This window comes from Mustela nivalis (genome assembly GCF_964662115.1).
Source record: "Mustela nivalis genome assembly, chromosome: 13".
NCBI lineage: Eukaryota > Metazoa > Chordata > Mammalia > Carnivora > Mustelidae > Mustela > Mustela nivalis.
This window is the reverse complement of record NC_139032.1, coordinates 92118854-92142482: the sequence shown is the minus strand read 5'-3', so window position 1 is coordinate 92142482 and position 23629 is coordinate 92118854. Positions and strand designations below refer to the sequence as shown.

The following is a 23629-nucleotide window of genomic DNA, read 5'->3' as shown; positions in this document are numbered from 1 at the left end:
CTCCTATGACCTGACTCCATCACCGCCGTCCCCCGCCCCCGGCCCAAAGTGAGATAAGCCACCAGGGGCAGAGAGGTTGAGTCCTGTGTTCCTGCCTGTCTCCCTCCGTCACTCTCACTGGGGTGAAACCCCGTTCCCGCGAGTGACGCTCATCTAAATGCCGAGGGACAGCACTCCCCCGCCATGTCCCCAGTGTCCCCCAGATGCAAATATGGCCGCTCTGCGTCACCTTCACCTGGGGCAGGACCTCTGATGCAGTTTGCACTGAGCCTGGGAGGGGCCGCCACGCAGCCTCCCTGAGCTGATTTCTCAACGTGCCTGAGCAGGCAGGGGCCCGGGGGCTGGGGGGGGCGCTCCGAACCTGCTGCCGGAGTGGTGTTTGTTTGGCTGAGGCTTAAGGAGTGGGGGCCAGGCCAGAGGGCCCCTGGCTGGGTGCTCCGGCGGTCTCTTGCGTCCCGCGGGGTGTGGCAGCCCCAAGCTGCTCCGGACCAGGGAGGAGCGTGGGGGTGTATCCCCCAGAGGAGACACCGGCCCCCAGGCTGCCCCCCACAGCTCCGTGTCCCGCCTCTTGCCCAGCTAGAAGGCTGGATTGTCCCTTCCCAAGCCGAAGGGGCACAGCCTGCAGCCACCCTGCGGTCCCAGCGGAGTGGCCTGACCTGACCTGGCCCACGGGGCTTACGGCCACCGCCGCCCCTGTTTCCGTTCCCCCCACTTGCTCCAACCTGGGGGCCCGGGCGCCAGCCAGGGTGGGCGTCACGTGGCAGAGCCATGGGGGTTACAGCAGAGGGTGACAGCCTCGGAGAGATGCGGAAAAGCAAAGGGCTTATTAAAACGCGAAATTGGTTCCGAATGAGGTCAGCCATCGAAGCGCCTTGGAGGGGAGCCAGGCGCTGAGCCGTGAGCTGTGTTTATTTCCCCACAGCATGCAGTGACGCCCCGGGGCCACCCCCAATCCCTCTGCTTCTGGAGGGCAGATGGGACCGAAACACCAGGGCTGAGCCTGAGGGCCGAGGGAGCAGGGGTCAGAGGGCGCGCAGGAGGGAGCCGTGCGGCACAGCATTTGCTGCGTCCGCCGGGCCCCCGGGGAGGGCAGGTGGGTCACGGGTTGCAGACTGGGGCTGGAGGACCGCTGAGCGCGACTTCCTCACCCCGGCTCAAATTGCTGGTTTGTAAAAATCCATTAATGCAGGGAACCGCACATCGCGGCAGAGGCCCGGCGATTGGCCCGGGTCCCTCTCACCCCCCGTGGGGCGCAGAGCCTCCCCAGCTTTTCTGCCTGGTTGCATTTCTCATCCGAGTGTCCCTTCCTTCCTCCTGACTCCAGCGGAATGTCCCTGACCTTGGCCGCCTCCCAGGGCAGCACCCTCCCCCCAACGCCACCCCTTGCTAGAAGTGCACTTTGGGGTCCTTGACCTGGTACTTGGTCTGGCCCAGCCCCAGAGGCAGGTTGTTAACCTCTCCAAGGCCCAGTGCCCTGGTATCTGAGGACAGTCATGTTCCGGCCCTGAGGCTAGGGGGCAGGGGGGTGGCCCAGAAGGCAGCTGGTGGCAGGCTGGGCGTGGACGCGCTTTCTAGCGCTTTCTAGCACTCGCGGATTCCTAGCGCTCCGTAATTATGATTTCTGCCACCGGCTGCCTCAGCCTTGTCACCTGTGAGGGGAACACCGGGACTCCAGCCGAGCTCCGAGCCGGAGAGAGACGGTGCCTTCGGAATCCTGGTAAAAATAAACGTGTGTACAGAGGACTCTGCTGTTTACTAAGAGCGTCACGGGCCTTCCCTCCTTCAGGAGGAGCCGCTCTGAGCATCTGCGCATCTCCCCGTAACCAGAGAGAAACGGAGGTGTGCTCGGCGGCCTGAAGTCCTGCTCGGGGCTGACACTGACCCCCAGCTGGGCCGTTGCTCCCAGGCCGCAGGGGTGAAGCCGGACAGAAGGTAAATAGTTGCTGCGCCCCAGTCCTCTGGTGATCTGGTGGAGAAGGGCTTCCCCAAGGATGCCCGGCTGGGAGCCGGCAGGATTCGAACCCAGAATGCTGACGTCCAGGTCGGTACACCGTGAAGGCCTTGGGGTTTCAGTGCCCCAGAGTGAGGTGCCTCTGCTCCTTCTGCCTGTCTTTCAGCTGGACCACCTGGCCTCTCCGAGGCCGCCAGGAGGCTCACTCACAACGGGACCCCTGCATTTGGCCTGTACTGATGCCTGGGCCCCCCTGCAAGGAGCCAGCCAGCCCCACCCGCTTGCCGTGGCCACTCCCTGATCCCGGTGGGGAGTGTCTAGAGCACAACTTGACCTCAAATGACAGACATCTGCTTATAGGGCAGTTTGGAGAATGTGGACTGCCTCTCTCCGGGAGAACTTCAGGGCCCCCCCCCCCTTCTGTGCAAGGCAGCTCTGCCCAAAGGCCTCTGGTCCTGAAGCCAGACACTCCCAGGTGCCCCCCGACCACCAGCACGTGTCCTCGCCGGCCACCGTGTCCCTCTGCAGCCTCCAGCAGGCTGGTCTGTCGCCCCAGGCCTGGGGCCTCCCGGGCTCCAACTCCTCCCTGTCTGTGCTCGGCGTCTGCGGGTGACATTCTGGAGAGGGTGTGCCCCAGGGCTTCCAGGGCCCAGCTTCCCCCTGCCCAGGCCTGTGGGTGGACCTGCCGTAGACAGGAACGGTCCATGGCCTCCGCGTGGCTTCCTTCTGCCTGGTTTGGCTTCGTAGGGCAGCCGGGCTCTCATGAGGCAGGACGTACTCCCGCCAGGGCCCAGGGAAGCTGGAATGTTCCCTCGATTCCATCTTCAGGCAGATACACTCATTCCTTCCTAAGGAACAGGGTTCAGAGCCGACCTGAGCCAGGCACGACCTGGTCTGGGTTGGCCTCTGCAGATGCGTGAGGACTAAACGTCTGCCAGCTGGTGACATCCCCGTGAGCCTGTGGTTGGGTTCTGGGTTTCTCCAAAGAGGGCAGGAAGAGGAAGAGGAGAAAGAAGGAACGGAGAGCCGGAGAGAGGGAGCCAGGAGACTGGAGGGAGGGATCAGAAGTGAGAGCAGAGGGCAATCAGGGAGAACTTCCTGGAGGTAGCAGCACTGGTAGTCCACTCTGCAGAGGAAGATGAATGGGGCTGGGGTGCTGCACCAGGGCTGTGAGCCCCAATGGATCTGTGCAAAGGCCCTGTGGTAGGTGTTGGAGAAACAGTGCTATAGGCCAGCTGGCCTTGGAGGGTTCACTTTCAGGTTGGGCCCACGCTAGGCTAAGGGATGTCCTAGGTCTAGGAGTTTTGGTGCTAGGGAAGCAGGCCTGTTGCTTGCACCCTTTTCTTTGTCCCCCACCAAGGCACCCTGTGCCATCTGGCCCCGCCCCCCTAGCGACGCACCCACTCCTGTTGGAGCAGCCGCGGCACCAGCTGGAGCGTGTGAGGAAATAGACAGGCGACAGAGTGGGAGCAGCAGGCCATGGGGAGAGTGTCTAAACACAGGGACTATGTGGGGCCCGTCTTTTATTTTTAGCCTGAAATTGGCCCACCCTCCAGCCTCATAGAAATGGCTCACTGGGCCAGGCCCTCAGCAGCAAAGTCTCGCTACTCACCGGTCCCCTCGGCAAGGAGCTCTTGTGGTCTCGGTCTGCCCGTCCGTGGACGGGGCGGCGGGGGGTCCATCCTGCTGGCTGCTCCGGGACAGGCAGGACCAGGCCTGCCTGCCTGGTGGTCAGCCTGGTGCCTGGCCGGAGGCATCTGGAAGGCCTTCTGGCTGAAGGAGGGGCCCCTCTGCCGACAGCACTTTAGAACGTTAGGAGGGAAGCCAATCAGCCAGTCGGCTCCAATTCCCACTGATGGCGCCCATGTGTCATTAGGTCCAATTAGAAGAGTGAGGAAGGCAAAGGCTTTGCCCCAGGGCACGCGCTGGTGGGCGGGTCACCAGGACAATTGAATTCCCCACCAGACAAATGTGATTAGCAGTGCAGCCTGGGCCCACCCCCCGGAGGGCTGGGGCATAAATGTCCCAGTGGGGCAGCCGGGCTCACCGCGCAATGCAGGTCCCCGGCCCCAGCGCCCGTGAGGTGGCCTCCATGTACGGCACGGCGGTGGCTGTCTTCCTGGTCATCCTCGTGGCCGCGCTGCAGGGCTCGGGACCCCCCGAGAGTCCCTTCCCCTACCGAGTCCACCTGGACCCCGAGGGGTCCCTGGAGCTCTCCTGGAATGTCAGCTACACGCAGGAGATGGTCTACTTCCAGCTCCTGGTGCGGGAGCTCAAGGCTGGGGTCCTCTTCGGGATGTCAGACCGCGGGGAGCTGGAGAACGCTGACCTGGTTGTGCTCTGGACCGACGGGGACACTGCCTACTTCGGGGTGAGTTGTGCCCTGCCTCCGCGCTCCTGACCTTGTCCCTCGCCGGCCCCCGCCCGGCCTTCCTCCCGCAGGTACCCCACCTTAACCCAGCAAAGGAAGTTCTCCTGCCTCTCCATCCCCGGTCCCTCTGGTCTTAGCCAAGCCCGTGTCCCAAGCTTGGGTGTCTCAGGGCTGCCCATCGGAGGACAAAACGGCAGACAGACGCCCTCCCTGGTGTCCGAGCACACACCCCGGCACAGCAGGCCGTGCTTCCGAGGCACGCGCACCAGGGACGCACACACCGCGTAAATGAAGGGACCGACCGCCCCCACCCTCAGGGGGGTGGACCCAGGTCCCCCACCGGTGCCAACACCACCCAGGACCCCCGAGCCTCGCGGTCACACGTGGCCGGGCGCCACGCCGGGCGCGCACACCCAGTGCCCAGGACGCAGCCCTCGCAGCCCTAGCTCGCACACGAGGGTGAAGTGAGCAGGTGCGGGCGCTCCCCCCCGCCCCGCCCGGATGCGGAGCAAATCTACCCAGCGGACCTGAAACAGGGCGTGCTTTTGACTCCTGGCCTCCAAACTGTACCCCTCTTCCTCCTGGAAAGCGCAGAGGAAGGGGAGTTTTCCCTGCAAACTGGAGATGGAGAGGTTTTGGGACGCAGTGCCAGGTGATGGGGGGCCCAGGGGACAGGGCGGCCAGAGCCTCCGTGGGGAGGAAGCACCCACCTCTCCCCACCAGAGCAGACCCGGGAGGGTTAAACATTTTTTTTTTTTTTTTTTTTTAACTCAGGAGGCACTTTCTTTATCTGTAAGCAGAGGGCTTTCCTTTCTTCACTCAAATGGGGGAACCTGTAGGAGCTGTGCAACCAGCTCCTGGCCGCAGGACTCGGTTTCCCTATCTGAGGAGTGGGGACAGTAATCCCTCTCCACAGTTCTAGGTTGTGTGAGCTCAGGCGAGCTGGCAGCCGCTGACATTTCTGGAGCCCAGCAGTGCTCCGCCCAGCCCCCACAGAAACTCAGCCGGTGCGGCAAAAGCTGGGGACAAATGCTTGGGGCCCCCCAGATAGGACAGGTGGAGGTATGGGTGGGGGCCCAGATCTGGCCGGCCGGGCTGCACTGCTCCGTGTCTCATGCCGGGGGCAGGGGCTGCGTCATAGCCAAGAGACCTGGGGCAGCCCCAGCTGTGCACCATCAGCCCTTCCCAGTGGAGTCCCCAGGCCCCTGAATCAGGAGCTCCAGCTCCTCTGGGGACAGCTTTTCCTGGCTACCCCCGAGCCGGGGTGACTTCGCCCTCCCCCACACTACAAGATTAATTTGCACAACAAATTCCTGTGCAAACAAATGTCAGACTTGTTTTTCCTCCGTGGCCCATATGTTCAACAAACAGATTCTAGATTTCCAGCCGAATATCAAACTAACTTTCTACCTCTACAAAATGAGTCTGCGACTGAGCAGTGTCCCTTAATGGGTTTTCCTCTAGGGGAAATCTTGCAAACTCTTTTTGCAGGTTTCTTTTTTTTTTTCTTAAGGAAATGAAGACGGCCTGCTTTAGGTCTGGTAAGGGTTAAAAAGAATCCTAAGGCCAAAGGCTTGTGGTGCTCCTGAATGGGAACAGAGTCCTCTGGTGGGGGACCTGGGGGGCCTGGGGGGTTCTTCCCTCCCTCTGAGCATTCCCTGCACTGGCCTGAAGGGCCCTGGATGGCTGGGCCTGACAGCCAGGTGCACAGGAGTCGGGGTGGGGGTGGGAGGCAGGTCAGGGTCCCCCAGATCCACCACCTACTAACGTCTTTGCAAAATGCATTTTGGCCCTCCCTGGGCCTGAATTCCCTCCCTGCAGGCAGAGCTAGGGCTGGCCGAGGGGGGCACAGTGTTTAAGGTGAAGCTCGGTCTCAGGGGTGTGCAAGGTCCGGGTGGGCCCTAGGGAAAGACAGCCACCTTGAACCCCTCCATTGGTTTCTCCCTTGCTTCCCAAATCTGGCCCAGCCTCCAAGCATCCCCTTTCTGAGGCTCCAGGTGCTGTCGGGACCCTCTGCAGACCAGGGGAGTGCTATGTGTCCAAGGCACCCGTTTGCCGTCCTGGCAGCTTCCTGGGGCTCAGAGGTCTGGGTACCTGCTCAGGGTTGGCTTCTCTGGGCACACCGCCCTGGCATGCTGGGGATGTCCAAGGCCCGAGTTCCCACATGAGGTCTCAGAGGTGTGCGGTGAGATGTCCCTGTCCCTGCCCAGCCCCCGCGAATCCTGGCTGGCATCTGAGAGCCCTGCTTCCAGGAGTAGAGGAAGCCAGTGGGATTAGAGCTTGGCTTTGCCATTTCCAGGCAGATACAGAAAGAGTGAGTGACCCCCCAACCCCGGGAGCACTCCCGGGACCCACAGGGCTTGAGCTCCGGCCCTGCTGCTTGGCCCTGGTGCTGATGGCGCTTGTCCCCGCAGGATGCCTGGAGTGACAAGCAGGGGCGGATCCACCTGGATTCCCAGCAGGATTACCAGCTGCTGCAGGCTCAGAGGACTCCGGAAGGCCTGTGCCTGCTCTTCAAGCGGCCCTTTGACACCTGTGACCCCAAGGACTACCTTATTGAGGTAGGTGGGGACCCCGTGTGCCCAGGAGATCGTGGCGTACCCCGAAGACCTAGGGCAGCACCCCTGGTCCCGTTATGCAGACAGAAAGCCAGGGAGGGATCTCAGAGGCCCTCGGTGAGGACAAGGGACTGGCTCTGCCATCGGCCTCCGGTCCTTCCAGAGGTCCTCCTGATGGACACGGAGCTGAGATATTTCTAGATGCGGGTCCTACCCTGAAGCCACCAGGATCTTGTTCCCAAGCCTCTTTCCCTCTGGTTCATCACCTTCACATGGAATTTCTGGAAAGAGCCCAGGAGACCTGGTTTCACAAACTGCCCTTTTGCCAATGGGCTGCAAGGCTTGGGACAGGTTCCTCCCCCTCCAGACCTCCTTGGTTGACCTGCCTGTAAAGTGCGGGAGAAGCAGGGCGACCTGTAAGGCCGGAGCAGTCCGCGAGTCTGGGAGTCCACAGCCATCGGGGATCCGAAAACCGCAGGCTTCCCGCACTGCTCCAACACCCCCATGAGGGGAAACCGCCCATCTTGGCCTTGGGGACAAAATTCTGTTAGGTTTTCCAGCACACGTTGACCAGCCTGGCCTTTCCAGCCTGGCCTCAGTGGCTACGTGTGCCAGAAAAAGAGACTGAGGCCCAACCGGAAGGCCTGGCTCGGGGACCCCCAGCATGCTGGGGACAGAGCTGGACCCAAAGCGTCCTTCCAGCACTCCGTGGAGTCCGTGCACCCCTGACCCCCTTCCCCACAGATGAGGCAGGGAGGGACGGGCGGAGGACCCTCTCCAAGGACTTTGCACAGTGTGCAGCCGCAGCACACATTCCACTCAGGGCCTCGGGGTGCCGGGGGGGGCCACAGCCTGAGGCTCTGATGTGTCCTCGGACGGGAGCCTTCACGGTAGGCCCAGGTTTCTGTAAACTCAGAGAGCAAAGGGGCTGCCCACCACGGATACAAACACACACACACACTCTGGTGCCCAGAACACCCGCAAGGCGTTTTCAGGCCCACATCCTAGACGCAAACCCAGGCTTACAGTCCCGGCAGCACAGTGGGGGAAAGCCCAGACTCTCACCTCCTTGAATCTGTCTGTGACCTCTAGCCCAGTGCCCACTAGAACTTTCTGTGTCTGCCCTATCTGGCACCAGCCGGACGGTGCAGCCCTCCGAGCTCAGCGGGACTGTTGAGAAGCCCTGGTCCGGTGTTTTTCCTTCACGTGGCTATGGCTCCTCACGCCCAGTTGTCATTGGACCGGAGGGGATGACCCACACCTGGTCCCCTGTGGCCCTGGGGATGGTGGGTATCTGAGGTGGGGGCCCATGGTGCGGCCCAGCAGTGGCTAGAGGAACTGGAAGTTTCGCAAGTGTAGATAGATTGTGTTTGCAAAGAAAAAATGTAGTTGGCGCCTGGTGCCTGCTGTGGGCTGGGGGTGACTGGCCGGGGACAGAATCTCAGCCGGGTCCGCGGGGAGCCTCGAAGACCCCCTCCTTCACAGAGACCAGAGCCGGGCGTGTCACCGGCCAGGTCAGGCGGCAGGGACCTGGCCGTGCCTGGTTATGGGAGCCCAGTGCTGGGGTGGTGGGGGGGTGTCTGCGTGTCTCCGCTGCAGGACGGCACCGTCCACCTTGTGTACGGGGTCTTGGAGGAGCCTTTCGGGTCGCTGGAGGCCATCAATACGTCGGGGCTGCGGATCGGGCTGCAGAGGGTCCAGCTGCTGAAACCCAACATCTCCATCCCGGCCTTGCCCTCGGACTTGCGCACCATGGAGATCCGTGCCCCAGACGTCCTGATCCCTGGCAGAAAGACCACGTACTGGTGCCACGTCACCGAGCTCCCAGATGGCTTCTCTCGGCACCACATCGTCATGGTACGTGGGGGGAGGTGGACCCCAGGGCCTCGTCTCGTCCCTGCTTCCCGCGGCGCCTCCGAGGCTGCTGGAGAAACGTCCCAGCGTCCGTGGTTCCGCTGGCCCCAGGGGTCCCCTCGCTGCTCACCCCCCGCCCTCCCAGGGTGGCTGTCCTCTGGCCCCTGCTGCCCAGACTGGACCAAAGGACGCTGATGTTTTGATTTCTGCGTCTTCCCCTGGGACTGGAAGAGCCAGCTGTCTATCAGGTCATACCACCTCCTGTGAAAAGGCAGCTCACCTCACGACTCAGTTGTTCTAAACACCCACCCAGAGACACCACGTGAGGGCAACAGCTGTTGACTGCCCCGTGTCCCTAGCCCTGGGGGACGGGGTGGGGGGACTCCCTCCATCTCCACAGTAGCACACTCAGTGGAGAAAGTGCAGCCCAGAGAGGTTGTGTGAGTGCCCAAAGTCACACGGGAGTGGCCGGCCTGTTCCCCTGGGCTCGGGCTTAGCCTCAGGGAAGCCTCTATGTCCTGGCCCAACCACGGCCACATTCACACGAGGACAGCTGCCTTCCTGTCCCCGCCTTATCAGGAAATGGCTTGCCGGGGTCCTCGTGCCCTCGGCTCTGTTTAGGGTTGGTGGCTCCCCCTTCAAAGCCCTGAGCCCCAGAAGCACCCCTGGAAATTGCTTCCCTTAACCCTCCCATTTTACAGATGGGCAAGCAGAGGCCCAGGGTGGGGCGTGGCTGTGGGCGAGCGGGCGGGCGATCGCGGCCTCAGGCTCGGTGCCCTCTCGCCCCCCCCAGTACGAGCCCATCGTCACCAAGGGCAACGAAGCCCTGGTCCACCACATGGAGGTCTTCCAGTGCTCCACCCAGTTCGAGCGCGTCCCGCCGTTCAGCGGGCCCTGCGACTCCAAGATGAAGCCCGATCAGCTCAACCACTGTCGCCACGTGCTGGCCGCCTGGGCGCTGGGTGCCAAGGTGCGCCCGCCCCTCCCCGGGGCCCTCCCCACCTGGGTCCAGGGCGCTCCAGAAGGTGCTGGCGAGGCCTCCAGAGACCCCCGCCCCGCATGGCCCCCACCCCAACATTGTCTCTTGTCCACCCCCTTGGGCCACGAAGGCTTTTTCCAGCCTTTGTGGCATTTCTATAGAAACAAAATTTGAGCGTTGGTCCTTGGTGCGAATCGATCTTGTTTCCCCACTGGACTTGGGGTTTGTGCACCTGGTGGTCCCGGCAGGCAGCTGCCAGGGCCAGATGCCACGGCCTCCGCAGGCTGCACCCGTGAGGTTTCCATCGGCGGCTCCCACCGAGGCAGAGGAGGGCGAGGCCAGGGCCATGCAGAGGGCCTGGGGGGTTAGGATCGTCCCCGGGACACCAGCTCCCCCTACTCCCTGACCTCGAGTCTAATAGGGTTATGTGGGTGGATTGGTAGTGAGCTGCCCGTCAGTGGGAGAACACGGTTCTAATCCCGCTGCCCCGCCAGCACCCCCCACCATAGCTCAGGCCGCGATAGCTGGGTGGAACCCTTGTGAGACACGCCAGTGTGCCTGGGTCCGACTCCCTCCCCGACCCGTCCTCCGCAGGCCTTTTACTATCCGGAGGAAGTGGGCCTTGCCTTTGGGGGCGCCGGGTCCTCCAGATTTCTGCGTCTAGAAGTTCACTACCACAACCCGCTGGAGATCCGAGGTAGGCACGTTTCTGCCCCGGCCCCTGCCCTCCCTCGGGAGTCCTCGGGCTTGGGCGTGCGCAGTGGGGGACGAGACTGGGGGGTCTGCCCAGCACGGAGCCCCCCTCCCCGTGGTGCAGCCTCCTCACCGCTCGTCGGGGCAGGCGCCCCTCTTATGCCTCTCCCCTTGATCCTCTCCTGAGACTGTAGCGGGCTCCCCGGGCTGGGCCCCTTCCTGCTGGCTCATCTTGTTCCCCACGCGGCGGGGGCCCCGCATCCCACCTTCCCCACAAGCACCCTTTGCCAGGTACTGCCCTCCAGAGAAGGCAGGCACAGGCTTCTTGCGTGTCCATCTGCTGATGAGGAAATTAAGGCCCAGGGCTCAAGGGACCCCCACTGGGGCCACGAAGTGAGTAGGGGGGCCAGGAGGTCTAGGTCTAGGCCGACCGTGACCTCAGTCACACAGCCGTGGCTGAACGGCCCTCGAACGAGCAAGGTTGGTCGGACTCCACAGCTGGAAGGAATCGCTTAGATACTGGTCTGCTCCGAGTCCACATGGCCCACCCTCCTCCACCGCTTCCTTGCTCTGTAGTGGGGTCCACAGCTTCAAGGTCTGTGAGGAGAGGTGCCAGACCGGATCGCTGTCCCGTTTCCCGGGATGTCCCACTTCTCTGAGGCTGCTCAGACCAGTAGCTGCCTCTTGTGCCCAACTGCCCCTTCCCAACAGAGTGACCGCTGGGACCCAGACACGAGATCTCTGCCCCCTCCCCACAACAGGCTGGGCTGCCCCGTGGCACCTGACAGGATGGCAGGGGCAGGCTACTCCAGAGCCAGCAAGGCCCCTGCCCAGAATCCCCCATCCCACGGCCTGACGCCTGGGAGGCACTGCCCCTGAGATGATCTTCAGGTTAAGGGAAGAGCCCAGGCTCACCCCGGGGGCATTGCTGGCTGGGTGCCCTGCCCCCACTTATCAAAACACATCCCAGCAGAGCAAACGCACACTTGCATGTGAGCCTGCATCTGGGATTTCCAAATCCATGTTTTCGGGGCAATGGTGGCAAACAGGCTTTGCTGGTGGGGTCATCTATGTATGGGACCGTCCACAGTGCCATGGGCTCCCTGTCGGAGAGGTGTCTGAGGCTGCCCGGGGCCCGGCAGGGCTGTGCTGTGCGAGTTTGGGGAGGTAGGTCTGCTCTGCACAGCGCTAGCTGCTGGATCGCCCCGTGCCTGCAGACGCATAACGGGAGTCGATGTTTAGGATGGTGATGCCAGTCGTTATGGGGTCAGAAACCGAAACGTTTCTGTCTGCGGCACCAGCCCCTTCCACCGCACGCGGCCACATAGCCCTCTCCCTCTCTCTTTCTTTAAAAGGACGTTTATTTTCATTTGTGGAAATGAGGGGCAGAAACAGCCTGAGAGATGAAAGCAGGAGCTCCAGCCTGGGTCCCGCCGCGTCCCTCTCAAGCCTTGTGACCCCTGCCGCTGTCCCGAGCCTGGGAGAGCTCCCACACCCGGCTCCCGGCTGCATGTGGCCACCGGGTGTGCTCTGCCAACGGCTGCCAGCGAACTTCCCGCTGGAGGCGTAACTAATATTTTCTGCCACTGCTGGAATTATCTGCAGTGTGCACGGAGAAGGGCCGAAGTCAGCTGGGGCTTTCGCATGATATGGGATTTATTGCTCATTTAAAACCTGAGAGCAAATGGATTTTTGAAAACTCCTTAAGCGTCAGGGAGGTCTGTCTCTTCCTGATTATCTGGTTATATTTATGGATCCTTTGCCAAATATAAGGACGCTCTGTCACTTCACAAATCTGGAGATGGGCCGCTCGGCTATAAATATCAAAATGCCACAATTATTTCATTATTTAATCCCCATCTGAATTTTAACCAATTGCCTCTCTTTTTTATTATTATCCTCTGATGTAACTGGCCCAGAGACACAGCAGCTGAGTTTGGACATTGCGGGGGGCGGGGGGCGCCGGAGCAGGGAAGGGGGCCAGAGGCAAGAGGGGACGTTCTTGGCTCCACCTTGAGGTGACAGGCAAGGAGACCGCTGGGCCCCTGGCAACGCTCTGGGCTCAGATCCCAGCTCTGCCACTTTCCAGTCCCGCGATCTCGGGCAGAGTATTCAGCTCAGGCTGCGAGACTCAGTTTCCGCATCTGTAAATTGGGGAGGATGACCCTTCAGTTGCGTGGGCTCCCCAGCTCTCCCGTACATGCTGAGAGGTTGGGCCCGTGGCCAGGGCCCTGAAGTACTCGGGGACTCGGCTGACCAATTTCAGGCAGGGGCAGAGCGGGGGCCACTGGAGGCCACATGGTTGTGTGGCTGTGCCCGTGGCTTCTGGTGTCCGTGACCTCTGACCATCAGCTTTGTGTGAGCTCCAGGAGGCCTGCCCAGGGAGCTTCACAGACTCTCCCATTAGCAAACCACAAGAACCAGCAGGTGTGACCGGACAGTTCTGGGCAGAAGCACAGCATTCTCCTTTGGAAGAGGCTCTTGACTTTGAGCCCAGAGAGGCCCAGAGAGGGACAGCGACTTGTCCAAGAGCACACAGCACCCTGTTGTTGACCAGGCGGAGTCTGGGGCTGTGCACGAGCCAGGGGCCGGAACAGCGGACACCGGCCCTGCTCTAAGGCTCCAGGCTCCTGCATGATCTCGTCAGATGCGTCCCCTGGGTGCACCTTGAACTTCTGGCGGTCTTCAAAGGACTCAAGTGGGAGGCTGCGAGAAGGCTGCATCTTAGGTGCCTCCCGTTGGCTTCAGCACGCAGATGCGAGCGCTGCCCCCCCACCCCAGCCGGGCACCGAGACTCGTCCGAGAGACGGGGCAGCCATGGTTCCCTGCCCTCCCATTTGCACAGACGCCCCCAAAGGTGGTCCTGCTGCCGGATTCCCCTGCAGATTCCTTTGCAGATGGGGAGGAATGTGGGGTCTTTGCAAAGGCAGCTGAGGAAGTGCCGGCTTCCCAGATGTCCTGGGGTATCCTGCACATAGTCTGCAGGCTGCTCAGCCCCAAGGATGCAGACGCTCGGTTTTAGTTACCCGCCTTCATCAAGACTTTCCAAAGCATCCACTTAGTTTTCATAGAAACAATGTTTCTTTCTCTCTACGTGGGTGTCCCACAGGGCGTGTGAATGCCTGGCACAAACAGGTGTGGCGACCGAGGCAGCTGGTTTCTGGGGTGCGCCACAGGTGGGAGCGGCTGTGCGCGCCAGCGTGGCCGAGGGGACCGGGGGGCGTGCCGGAGCCCAAGCATTGGGGCGAGGGCACCTCCGCCCACCTCCACCCTCTTCCTCCCAGGCCAACGAGACTCCTCCGGCATCCGCCTGTACTACACCGCCAGGCCCCGGCGCTTCGAAGCGGGGATCATGGAGCTGGGGCTGGTGTACACGCCCCTGATGGCCATCCCCCCGCGGGAGACGGCCTTTGTCCTCACCGGCTACTGCACCGACAAGTGCACCCAGATGGTGAGTGGCGCGGGGTGGGCTCCTGCCGCTCCGTCACCCCAGCTCCCCGGCGGAGGTCCTATGGGTGGTGAGGGCGGCTTTGGGGCTTTGGTTCCGCAGCCCTGCAGTTTCCCCGCTGTCCCCCCTCCCCTGTGCGCGCCAAGGAGCCTCGCTGTGGGCCTCCCTCTCTAGCAACAGCCTGCCTACCCCAGCCCGGTCCGAGCCAACCGCCTTGAAACAATGTGAGTAAAACCATCGCGCCTTCCGGTTCCCAGGGTAGGCGCTGTGGGGGGCTAGAGCCCCCCTCAGCTGCAGGCCCCCCTCCCCTCCTCCCCAGACAGTCAGACGATACATTGTTACACGCTCTTGTGTGTGGTGTCTGAGAGCAAAGCAGCAGAACAGGAAAACCTCCGTCTTCTAACTCGCCATCTGGCGGCTGCGTGCCCTTGCCCTGCATGGTTTCACGGGGCGCCTCCCCAGAGTTGGACCTCTGAGCCCAGGGGGCACCATTCTCAGGGCTACGGGAGGGTAGATGGGGCGCAGACCCCCGAGCAAATGCCCCCCAGGTGCGGCAGAGACACCCCGATTCTGCGCCCTCGGTGCTCCCCTGCCTCACCCAGCCCTGCCTGTGCTGACCTACCACCCCCGGGTCGCCAGCGTGCGTCCCGTCGCACCTGTGGCAAGAGGCTAAAGGGAGGTCCTTGTATGCCAGGAACATGTTTTACCAGGTAGATCCCATAAATTGTCATGCGCAGAGGACATGAGCTTGAATAAATCTCACAAAAACTCCAGCCAGAAAGCGCGTCCAAAACTTCCCACACACGGCCCCGGTGGGCGCCCGGGTCCCACACCTGCCCACCCCCCACGTTATCCGTATTTCTAAATAGTCCCTTTCACTCTTGTTTGGTGTGAGCTCCCCCGACTAAATTGTAGAGTTGAGGATCTTTTCCTCCGTCTCTTGGTGGATGTTCTTTCCTGTGGATAACCTCTTCGTAACCTTTGTCTGGCGTTCCTGGTGGGTCTCATCTCGCTATTGGCTTCTGGGTTCCTTTTTATGATGTCTGCGAATGTGCCGACACTTTCTCCCACACCGTACCTATGCGTCCCACAGCACGCTGCTAGGGACGTGCTGTCACCCGCTCTCCCAGCAGGGGACACGAGTGGGGCTCACTGGGGGCAGAGTCCTGGCAGGTGCAGGGCGTGGAGCTGAGCGCGGCTCTGTCTGACCTCTAGAGCCCTGCCCACCGCAGCAGGCTGCAGGGGTGAGGTGCAGGGTGCACATGCCTCTCCAGGGAGCTGATTCTCCAGTGGATTCTGTGCCCCTCGCGGGCTCCTGAGCTTGCAGGCTTCCCGCCATTAGAGCAGACCACCGGGACCCGCAGAGACGGAGCTATTAGCTGCACAGGAGAGGAGCTCCTTTTGTCCGAGACCAGCCTCTGGCACTCTTTCCCGTGTCCCCAGAGCACCCATCAGTGACACCTCCTGCCATGGGAAAGGCTCCGTGGCCTGGGCCTGGAGCTGGGGGGGTGACCTACTCAGGGTGCCCCAGGGAAAGGGGCCCCAGGACACTGTGAGCTGTGCCCTAGAGACGGCGCCTAGGGAGGCTGGGCGCACAGACCTGTCAGCTCTTTCCAGTCTCCAAATACTTCACAGCAGGGAAAGGACTTACTCTTCTTCCCCTAAAGACAGTACGTTCTTCTGGAAAGTGGCGTCACGTGGGCTGCTCCTTGGAGGGACCCCACGGAGCCTGGCCTTACCTCTCCTTTAGAAGATCCCTGAGGGGCAGAAATTCGGCAACCGAAAGGCTGGCATAGTGGAGAGCAGTCGAGATTCCCTTATCGAAATGGACCGGCCAAGGGAAGCACAGCTCTGGGGACCGGGGGCCCCGGGACGGCCCCGCTCTGTGCTGTCACCAGACTCCCGCATCTCCGGGCGACCGGCCAGAGCTCGGGGCCCTGCGAGCCCGCAGGGCCTCCTAGGCCCCACTTCTGTCACATGTGTGGCCACGTGGTTCCCTCGTCCTCAAATCATTGCAAGGGGGCCCGAAGTTTCCCTAAGGCCGAGGCAGGACAGCAGCGGGTGGAGGGCACGAGGCAGACAGAAGGCCCCGCCCCGGCATCACCCAGTGACAGAGCCGCGGCCGCGGGGGCGCCCTGAGCCGCGGACAGCGTGGACGGCAGCTAGCGGAGCGCGGTCCCGTGCGGTCAGGGAGACAGGTTGAAGAGTAGCTTCAAGTGTGTAATCCACTTAGGGAAGGTTCGGTCTCAACAAAGCTCGCCTCAAGTTCTCGAAAGCGGCATTTGTCTGGGAAATCTCCTTAGGCGTTAACGGTGAACAATGGTGTCTCAAAGGGACATGGTCAGTGCCATGGCCGTGAGACAGGGGCAGGTGCCCCGGGGGCTGGCCGGAGGCCTGCGGGCATCACCTCCTGGTGGGTGCTGCGTGGGACGGCCTCGCCCCAGACCCGAGCCTGTGGAGCAAGAAGGTCACATCGTGCTCATCTCGGTGGCCCCCTGCCCGGGGTGGGCTCCCCTTAAAGTCCGTTGAATAAAAGGAGAGTGGACTGAGCAAGCTTCAGGGGTTCCAGAGAGAAGGACGCAGGCTGTCCACCCCCTACCCCAAGCCTCCTGGGGCTCCTGGATTTGGAGGCCCAGGGCAGTGACAATGACTTCACCCTGTGGGCAACTCAAGCCCTACTGAGTTTCCAGAGGGACCCTGGCCGTCCAGGGAGAAAGACGTCGTGCCCTGTGGGCTACGGTTGATGCCCGGAGCCAGTGGGAGGGCTGGGGCCAGGGCGCCCTGCGTGCTGGCCCCTAACCCTGCCGCCCCCGCCCCGTAGGCCCTCCCGCCCTCAGGGATCCACATCTTTGCCTCTCAGCTCCACACGCACCTCACCGGGAGAAAGGTGGTCACCGTGCTGGCCCGGAACGGCCAAGAGAGGGAGATCGTGAACCGGGATGACCACTACAGCCCTCACTTCCAGGTAGGGGCTGCTCGGGGTCTGGTGGGGGGGCTGGCAACTTCTCTCTTCCGCGGCCATAGGAACACCCCGGTAGCGGGTTCCCTCTCCTGGGTCAGGCCCCAACACCCCAGAGCACACAGCAGCCAGCCCTTCCCTTCTGGGGATTCAGTCAGGGGAGGGCTCTGACGGTAGGTCCTGGCGTGCGGCTGGCTGCAGATTCGAGGGGACTCGGGCAGCCCGATGGTAAAGTCTGTCCTGGGTAACTACCTTCCTGCTCTCATCCTTCCGGGCTGGAGGCCGCACTTAGCCAGTCTTCCTTCCCCCCGAGGGGCTGGGAGCACAGTCCCAGAGAGCCGGGGAGGACAGGGGGCTGGGAGCTGGGTCTGAAGTCTCCCCTTTGCCCACCCAGGAGATACGCATGTTGAAGAAGGTCGTGTCTGTGCACCCGGTGAGTGCCCAGTCAGGAATGGTGAGGCTGGGAGGCTGGGAGCGCCCCCCAGAGGAGAGACAGAGGGGTGGGGGCCGGCAGAGGCCTTAGGAAGGTTTTCTAGACCCGCATCCGTGCAGGGCAGGGGCCGGGCTCAGCCCACAGTGAGACTCGCCAGGACATCACAGGGAGGCCCCAGCGGGGCCCAGAGGAGGCAGCACCCAGGGCGACCTGCGTCCCCCTGCCCGACCAGCTGGCCACAGACCCTAAGAGGTACAAAGAGAGACAAGGGCATGGGGGTGACTGGTGGGGCCCCGGATCGTGCAGAAGAACGCCAGGTCAGGTACGAGGTGGCCCAACTTCACCCACGGGCTGTGAAACAGCCAACCAGTCTGCACTGCTGCGATCAGGAGCGCGGAAGCCAACAGATAGTCAGTCCCTGGGGACACCCACATTTTGACCCGCACATGTGGGGGGCCAGAGAATACCACAGGGTTCCTTAGTAATAGGCTGATGACCACGTCACCTGACATAGGCAATAGCTCGGTCAAACGTGGGACAGGCCTCGTGCACCTATTACCCCCAGGTAGGCAGGTGTTGACGAACCTCTATTGGCTTGGTTCCCCAGGGGGACGTGCTCATCACTTCCTGTACCTACAACACAGGGGACAGGGACGAGGCCACTGTGGTGAGTCACCTGACTTTTCCCTGCTGCTTGCTCACGGAACGTGTGAGGCCTAGGGTGGGGTGGGGTCCCATTCAGGGCTTTCTGTGATTTCATGAGGACAAGTCTAAGTCCTCTCCTCGAGCACCAGTGGTCGGGGGCAGGGGTGACCTCCCCCACTCACTCAGTAAACCGGTGGTTCTCAGGACGTGGTCCCTGGCCAGTGGCGCAGCTTTTCCCGGGGAACTTGGTGGAAACACAAACTCACAGGCTCCACTCCAGACCTCGAGTCGGAATGGGGGTGGCGACACGTGGCCATCTGGGGTTGAAGGAGCTCCCCAAGGGACCCTGACACCTGGCGGAGTTGGAGAGCTGCTACTGTAAATGTGTCCGCCCTGTGTGCAGAGGCTGGGACGAGGGACACACGGTGGATCCCTGTCCTCGGGGAGCTCCACCCACTGGGGGAGCGGGGGTGGGCAGGTGACAGGCAGAGTTAGAATGAACACCGCTGGGGCCCTGGCCAGGGGGGAAGGGGAAAGGTGGTCTGGGGGTGCGGGGGGAAGGCGACTGAGTGCCCAGGCAGAGGGAAAGCTGCAGGAAGGCCCCCAGGACCCAGAATGCTCCTCAGGCCTCCGAGACCAAGCCCGCACACTGTGGATGGTGAAAGTGAGCAGTGAGCGGGCTGTGCAAACTCCGGTCTTCACACCACCCCCACCTTGGGGCTCCTGGCAAAGACCAGACCGTGCAGCTGACTCTGCTCGGCAGGGGTGCGAACAGAGTGCATTTGGGCTGTGCTGTGGGTAGCCCAGGAGGAGGGTCCATCCGGGAGACACTGTGTCCCCCAAGGCTAGCTGTGCGGGCAGGTGGCTGCAGGCCGTCAGCCGCCGGCGCGCCCTGGATCGGGAAAGGTCGTGCTGTTGGTGCCGACGCGTGGCCCGCAGACACCGGCCTGGGCTGGCCCGCAGAGTGAGGCCTGCTAACAGATGCTTGCCAGTCACCTTGTTCATCCCCGGGCCCCCTGGTTATCCTATGAAACAGGAGGCTCCCGGTGGAACAGACCTGGGGCTACGGTCCCCGGGAATCTGGTCGACCCCATGGTGGCCGCTTTTGGCTTTCATTCAGTGGCTTTTCCAATGGCTTCTCAAGATATAACCCACACACCCAGTAATTCACCCGTTTCGAGTGTGCAGCTCAGGGGCGTTTTCGTCTGTGCACACGTGTGTGCCACCATCCGCTCGGTCAAGTTCAGAACAGAACAGGCTGTCTTTCCAAAACAAACCGGGCCCCTTTGCCGCCACCACCCCCAGCCCCCGGCAAGCACTGCCCCTCCCCTGTCTCTGTGGGTCTGGCCCTCCTGGGCCTTCCGCGGCAGGAGTCCTAGGATCTGTGCTCTCTCGGGATGGGCGTCTTGTCCTCAGCGTCTGTCACCAGGGTTCACCCGGGTTGTCATGAGAACTTCCCACCTTTTCACGGCCGAGTGACGTCCCTGTGTCTGGACAGACCACGGTCGTGGACCCATTCTCCAGGGATGAACATTCCAGTTGTTTCACCCCAGGCTTCAAGGTACGAGTCTCTGTGATTTCACAGGTGACAGGAGGCTCAGAGAGGGAAGACGCTTCCCAGAGGTCACACAGCCGGTAACGGGCAGAGCAGAGACTTAATGCAGGGCCGTGTGCCTGCAGGCTCTTGCCACACTGATCCTCCCTCCCTGGGCATAAACTCGGGGAGCAGGACAGCTTTGCAGGGGCACAGCCCTGACCTAAACCCCGTGCCCCTTCTTCTATCTCAAGAGGGGTCCGTCCATATGACAGGTGTTGAAGCGCAGTGCTTCCTCCACACGCTGGGGATTAGTCTAACGGCTGACCCCCTCCAAGCTCAGGGACCCTCGAAGCTTTGCCAGGACCCTATGAGGCAGGTGAGATGGAACCACCAAGGGCCCTCGACTAGCAGGGGCAGGGCTGGTCCAGGTGCCAAGGGCTCTGAGCTCTCGTGCCAAGGCTCCTGGCAGGATGGTGCTTCCCCCACTCTGCAGGTGAGCCCACTGAGGCCGAGGGCGGGAGCGGGGGACTTGCCTGAGCAGTGAGGGGGACCCCCAGGCACAGACGCCCCCACACTGCTTCTGCGAGGGCTCCCTGCTCATCCTCCCCCGCAACCACCTCCTCGAGGGAAGCTGGTGGCCCGTCCCAGGATGTTCAGGCCCCATGAGCACCCCGATGTCCCCAACTGCCCCAGCTGCCCCACAGCCTCCTCCAGGGGCCCCTGTGTCACTGGTGGGACCAAGGAGGGGGACGCGGGCTTCCCATAGTGTGACCACCCTTGCACCTGGAGGACAGAGGTTTTGTGATGTGCTTTCCACGCGGAGGTGGAGAGGGAGGACGGTGCCGTGAGCAGAGCCTTCCCCGGCTTCGGACTCTGTCTTGAGCGCGGAGGTGGGGAGCTGCAGGAGTCTGCAGGGTCGGAGGAGAGAGGTGACCCCCCACCGGAGGCCGGGCAGTACGGCGTGTGGGGCTCTGGCACCCTAGGAAACCAGAGGACGGTACAGGGACACCAATCCGCAGGGGCCCCGCAGATTTCCCGTCTAGACGGCCAACCTCCAGCAGCGTCTACAAGGACCGGGGCTGCGGCTGGGCTCCTCGCGGTCTTTCTTTCCGCTGCCAGGGAGCGGATGCTGCTCTCCCCTCGGAAGGTGCCGGCAGCGCGACAGGCAGCTGGGAGCCCAGGACGTGGCACTGGGCGGGGCAGGAGGCACTCCGTCGACTTGCCGGGGTCCCGACGCGCCGTGTTCCTCGCCGCTCGCCATCCGCTCCTCCCGCGGCTTGTATCCCACCCCTGCCGGCACTCGGCTCCAGGACCAGGGACCAGGCCAGGGGCTTGGAGCCCAAGGTGGCGGGGAATCCCCACTCTGCCCCGTCCCGCACGACAAAGCTGAAGGGTTGCCCTGGGAGGCTGCGGTGTGGTCCTCTAGCCACCATCCCCACTCCCGGAGCCCCTCCTCCCCTTAGAGCCGAGTTCTGGAAACGTCTGGCAGACAGTGCTGTGTCCGGGGTGTGAGGGGAGGCCTTCCCTGCTGTCCCTGCCTCTGGGCTCCCACTGGAGGCCGAGGGGACCCCTCTTCGGCCAAAGTGGAGAGGCTCTGTCCACTCAGGCCTTGCCCCTTAGCTTCCCCGGGACTCAGTTTCTGTATCCATAAATGGGCACCCTCGTTCCCCGCTCTCCTCGCCCTGCGGTCGTTCTCTGGCTCACACATGTGGCCCCGGAGACGCAGCTGCCGGCTGACTGGTTCAGGGTCTGACTTTCCCGTCGAGGGAGGCGGACCCCCGAGCGGACAGCGTTCTGCTCACTGAGAACCCGCCAAACCCTCGTGCTCACAGCACGGTCCGCGGAGGAGCGCAGGTCCTGACGGGCGCCCTCCCCTCCCGCAGGGCGGCTTCGGGATCCTGGAGGAGATGTGTGTCAACTACGTGTACTACTACCCCCGCACGCAGCTGGAGCTCTGCAAGAGCGCGGTGGACGCCGGCTTCCTGCGGAAGTATTTCAACACCGTGGACAGGTGCCGGTCCCCGGGTGGGGGGTCCCCGGGCAGGCGCGGCGGAGGAAGCCCGACACAGGCAGGGCTGGCCCCGGGGGAGGTGAGGAATCCAGGCTAGGGGCTGGGAGCAGGAGGAACAGACAGGTGGCAGCGGCCCCTCCACGTCCCCCCCAGGGGCCGCGGTGATGTCGCTAGTCCACCCCCAGACCCTTTTCCTGCTGGGCTTGGACTTGGCCCGAGAAGCCCCCTTCAGCCCAATTCTGGAGCAGCTGTTCCCAGCCCTTCCGAGGCGACCTGGGAGAGGAAGCCCTATTAGCCATCACCAGCCCGAGTGGCAGAGCCTGGAGAGCTGGCGGGGTGGGAATGTGACCCCCCAGGCACCCCACTGCCCGCCCCCAGCCTGGGCTGTGTCCCCTGCCCCACCAGGTTCAATGCGGAGGAAGTGTACACCTGCTCTCAGGCCTCTGTCCCCGAGCAGTTCGCTTCCGTTCCCTGGAACTCCTTCAATCGAGACATGCTCAAGGCCGTGTACGGCTTCGCCCCCATCTCCGTGCACTGCAACAAGTCCACGGCTGTCCGCTTCCCGGTACGCAAGCCCCGCGGGGGGCTGGCCCCTCTGCACCCCGGGCCCCACCGAGGACCCCAGCGTGGAGTGACAGGCTCCGCTCCAAGGAGGGCTCCTGCAAAACAGCTGGAGAGATCCGGGGGTGGCAGACGGGGCCCCAGACAGACAGACGGCCTGCAGAGGGGAGGACTGATGGCACCGCCAGGCAGGGTGGCTACCGTCCCCTGGGCGACAGCACATCACGGCACTCCGGTCGGTGGTGTGAGCGGTGTGAGCCGGGCGCCAGCAACGCCCCCAGAGCCTAAAAATAAAGTGCAGGGGGAGGGGCAGGTGAGAAGCCAAACAGTCTGAAGCTGCAGGCTGGCTTGTCTCCTTATCTGGGACCCACTGGGATTCGGAGGCTCTTTTATTCCCGAACAAGCAAAGCCCCAGAGAGCGGCTGGTGGAGGCCAGCCAGGCCTGTGCTGAGCAGGGTGGGGAAGGGTCTTTGTGCCTGCGGGTCCGGGAGGCAGATTTCCTGCGGGCATCTGGAAGCCGGATTAACTGCCGAATCGAACATTCCCGGCACCAAGGGCAGGGCTGATGCTGGCTGGTGGCCAGGACGCAGTGTGGACACCCGGTGCGGCAGCCTTGTTGGGGAGGAGGGTCTACAAACAGCCTGCACCCGGGGGCTCCGACTGCGTCACCTGGGGGCGCCTGAAGTAAGGGACAGCCAGGGAGTCAGGGGGCTGGTGGGATGGGAGTTCCGGGTCAGGACCCCCAAGTAGCAACCTGAGAGTGGGAGGGTGAGTTCAGTTTGGGACAAGATGAATTTGAGGGCAAGAACCCAAGAGGTCACGGGGAGAGCGGCTTGGAAGGGCGTGCCCCGGCCTCATCCCTCTAGCCTCAGTTTACCACCTGGTCCTTTCTTTGCAGGGTGAGTGGGATCTGCAGCCTCTGCCCAAGATCACCTCCAAGCTAGAAGAGCCCACCCCTCGGTGTCCAGCCAGCCGGGGTCAGAGCCCCACCAGCCCCACTGTGGTCAGCATTGGTGGGAGCAGAAGCTGAGTGGGGGGCTGCCTCTCACTTCCCCTTCCATGCTACGGCTGTGGGCTCCTGCCAGCTCTGTGCACCCCCATTCTCTGGAGACCCCTGTTGGAACAGCTCTGCGTGCCCGGGGTGGATGGGCTGGGCCGAGCCCCAGCCTGAGACCATGGGCCGGGCCGAGCCCCAGCCTGAGACCATGGGCCATTCTAGCATTTGCCCCACAAGGACCCCCTGCATGACCGAGAGGGTCCCATGAGAGTTCCCTCTTGACCTACCCGGGACTGGGGTGACCATCACCTTCCTCACACCCACCTTGGAGGTCTAGAGCACGGTGTGCCCTCCCAACCCCCACCCGCAAAAACTCTGACTGTTGCACGGGGAGGGGAGCCATGCCTGGCCATCGGGCGGACCCCCAGCCCAGCCCCCGCGTCCCCGGCCCCTGCTGATGGCAGTCTGTGTTGGTGTGCTGTGGGTCCACGTGCTGCTTAAACGTTTCCCTGCAGAGTGGCTCGTGTGTCGCAGTGAGCGTCTTCTCTGTCGCGGGGGCAGGACAGCCACTTAGCTAGTTAGAGGTTGGCCTGGGGAGACTGCTCCCTTGCAGGATCAATAGATGTTTTCGC

The 23629-nt window shown here is 62.8% G+C and overlaps 1 protein-coding gene across 2 annotated transcripts; it reads left to right on the top strand.

Moving 5' to 3' along the window:
- Positions 1-3899: 3899 nt before the first annotated feature.
- On the top strand, positions 3900-23045 carry DBH (dopamine beta-hydroxylase). 2 transcript variants are annotated; one of them, XM_082696245.1, is made up of 12 exons: positions 3900-4322; positions 6737-6883; positions 8480-8737; positions 9528-9704; positions 10308-10410; positions 13691-13857; positions 16715-16819; positions 17208-17246; positions 17854-17913; positions 21312-21439; positions 21845-22004; positions 22899-23045. In XM_082696245.1, the coding sequence occupies exons 1-12, from the start codon at positions 3972-3974 to the stop codon at positions 23028-23030; spliced, it is 1827 nt and encodes a 608-aa protein (XP_082552371.1). In that variant the 5' UTR covers positions 3900-3971; the 3' UTR covers positions 23031-23045. The 2 variants fall into 2 exon arrangements, with proteins under 2 accessions (XP_082552371.1, XP_082552370.1); XM_082696244.1 differs by having other exon boundaries at positions 3902-4322; positions 16676-16819.
- The last annotated feature ends 584 nt before the right edge of the window (positions 23046-23629 follow it).

Excerpts from the sequence above, each read along its gene's own strand:
- DBH (XM_082696244.1), top strand. The coding sequence starts at position 3,972 with ATGTCCCAGTGGGGCAGCCGGGCTCACCGCGCAATGCAGGTCCCCGGC. Across the intron at positions 4,323-6,736 it reads GGGACACTGCCTACTTCGGG|GATGCCTGGAGTGACAAGCA; the intron begins GTGAGTTGTGCC and ends TTGTCCCCGCAG. Across the intron at positions 22,005-22,898 it reads CCACGGCTGTCCGCTTCCCG|GGTGAGTGGGATCTGCAGCC; the intron begins GTACGCAAGCCC and ends CTTTCTTTGCAG.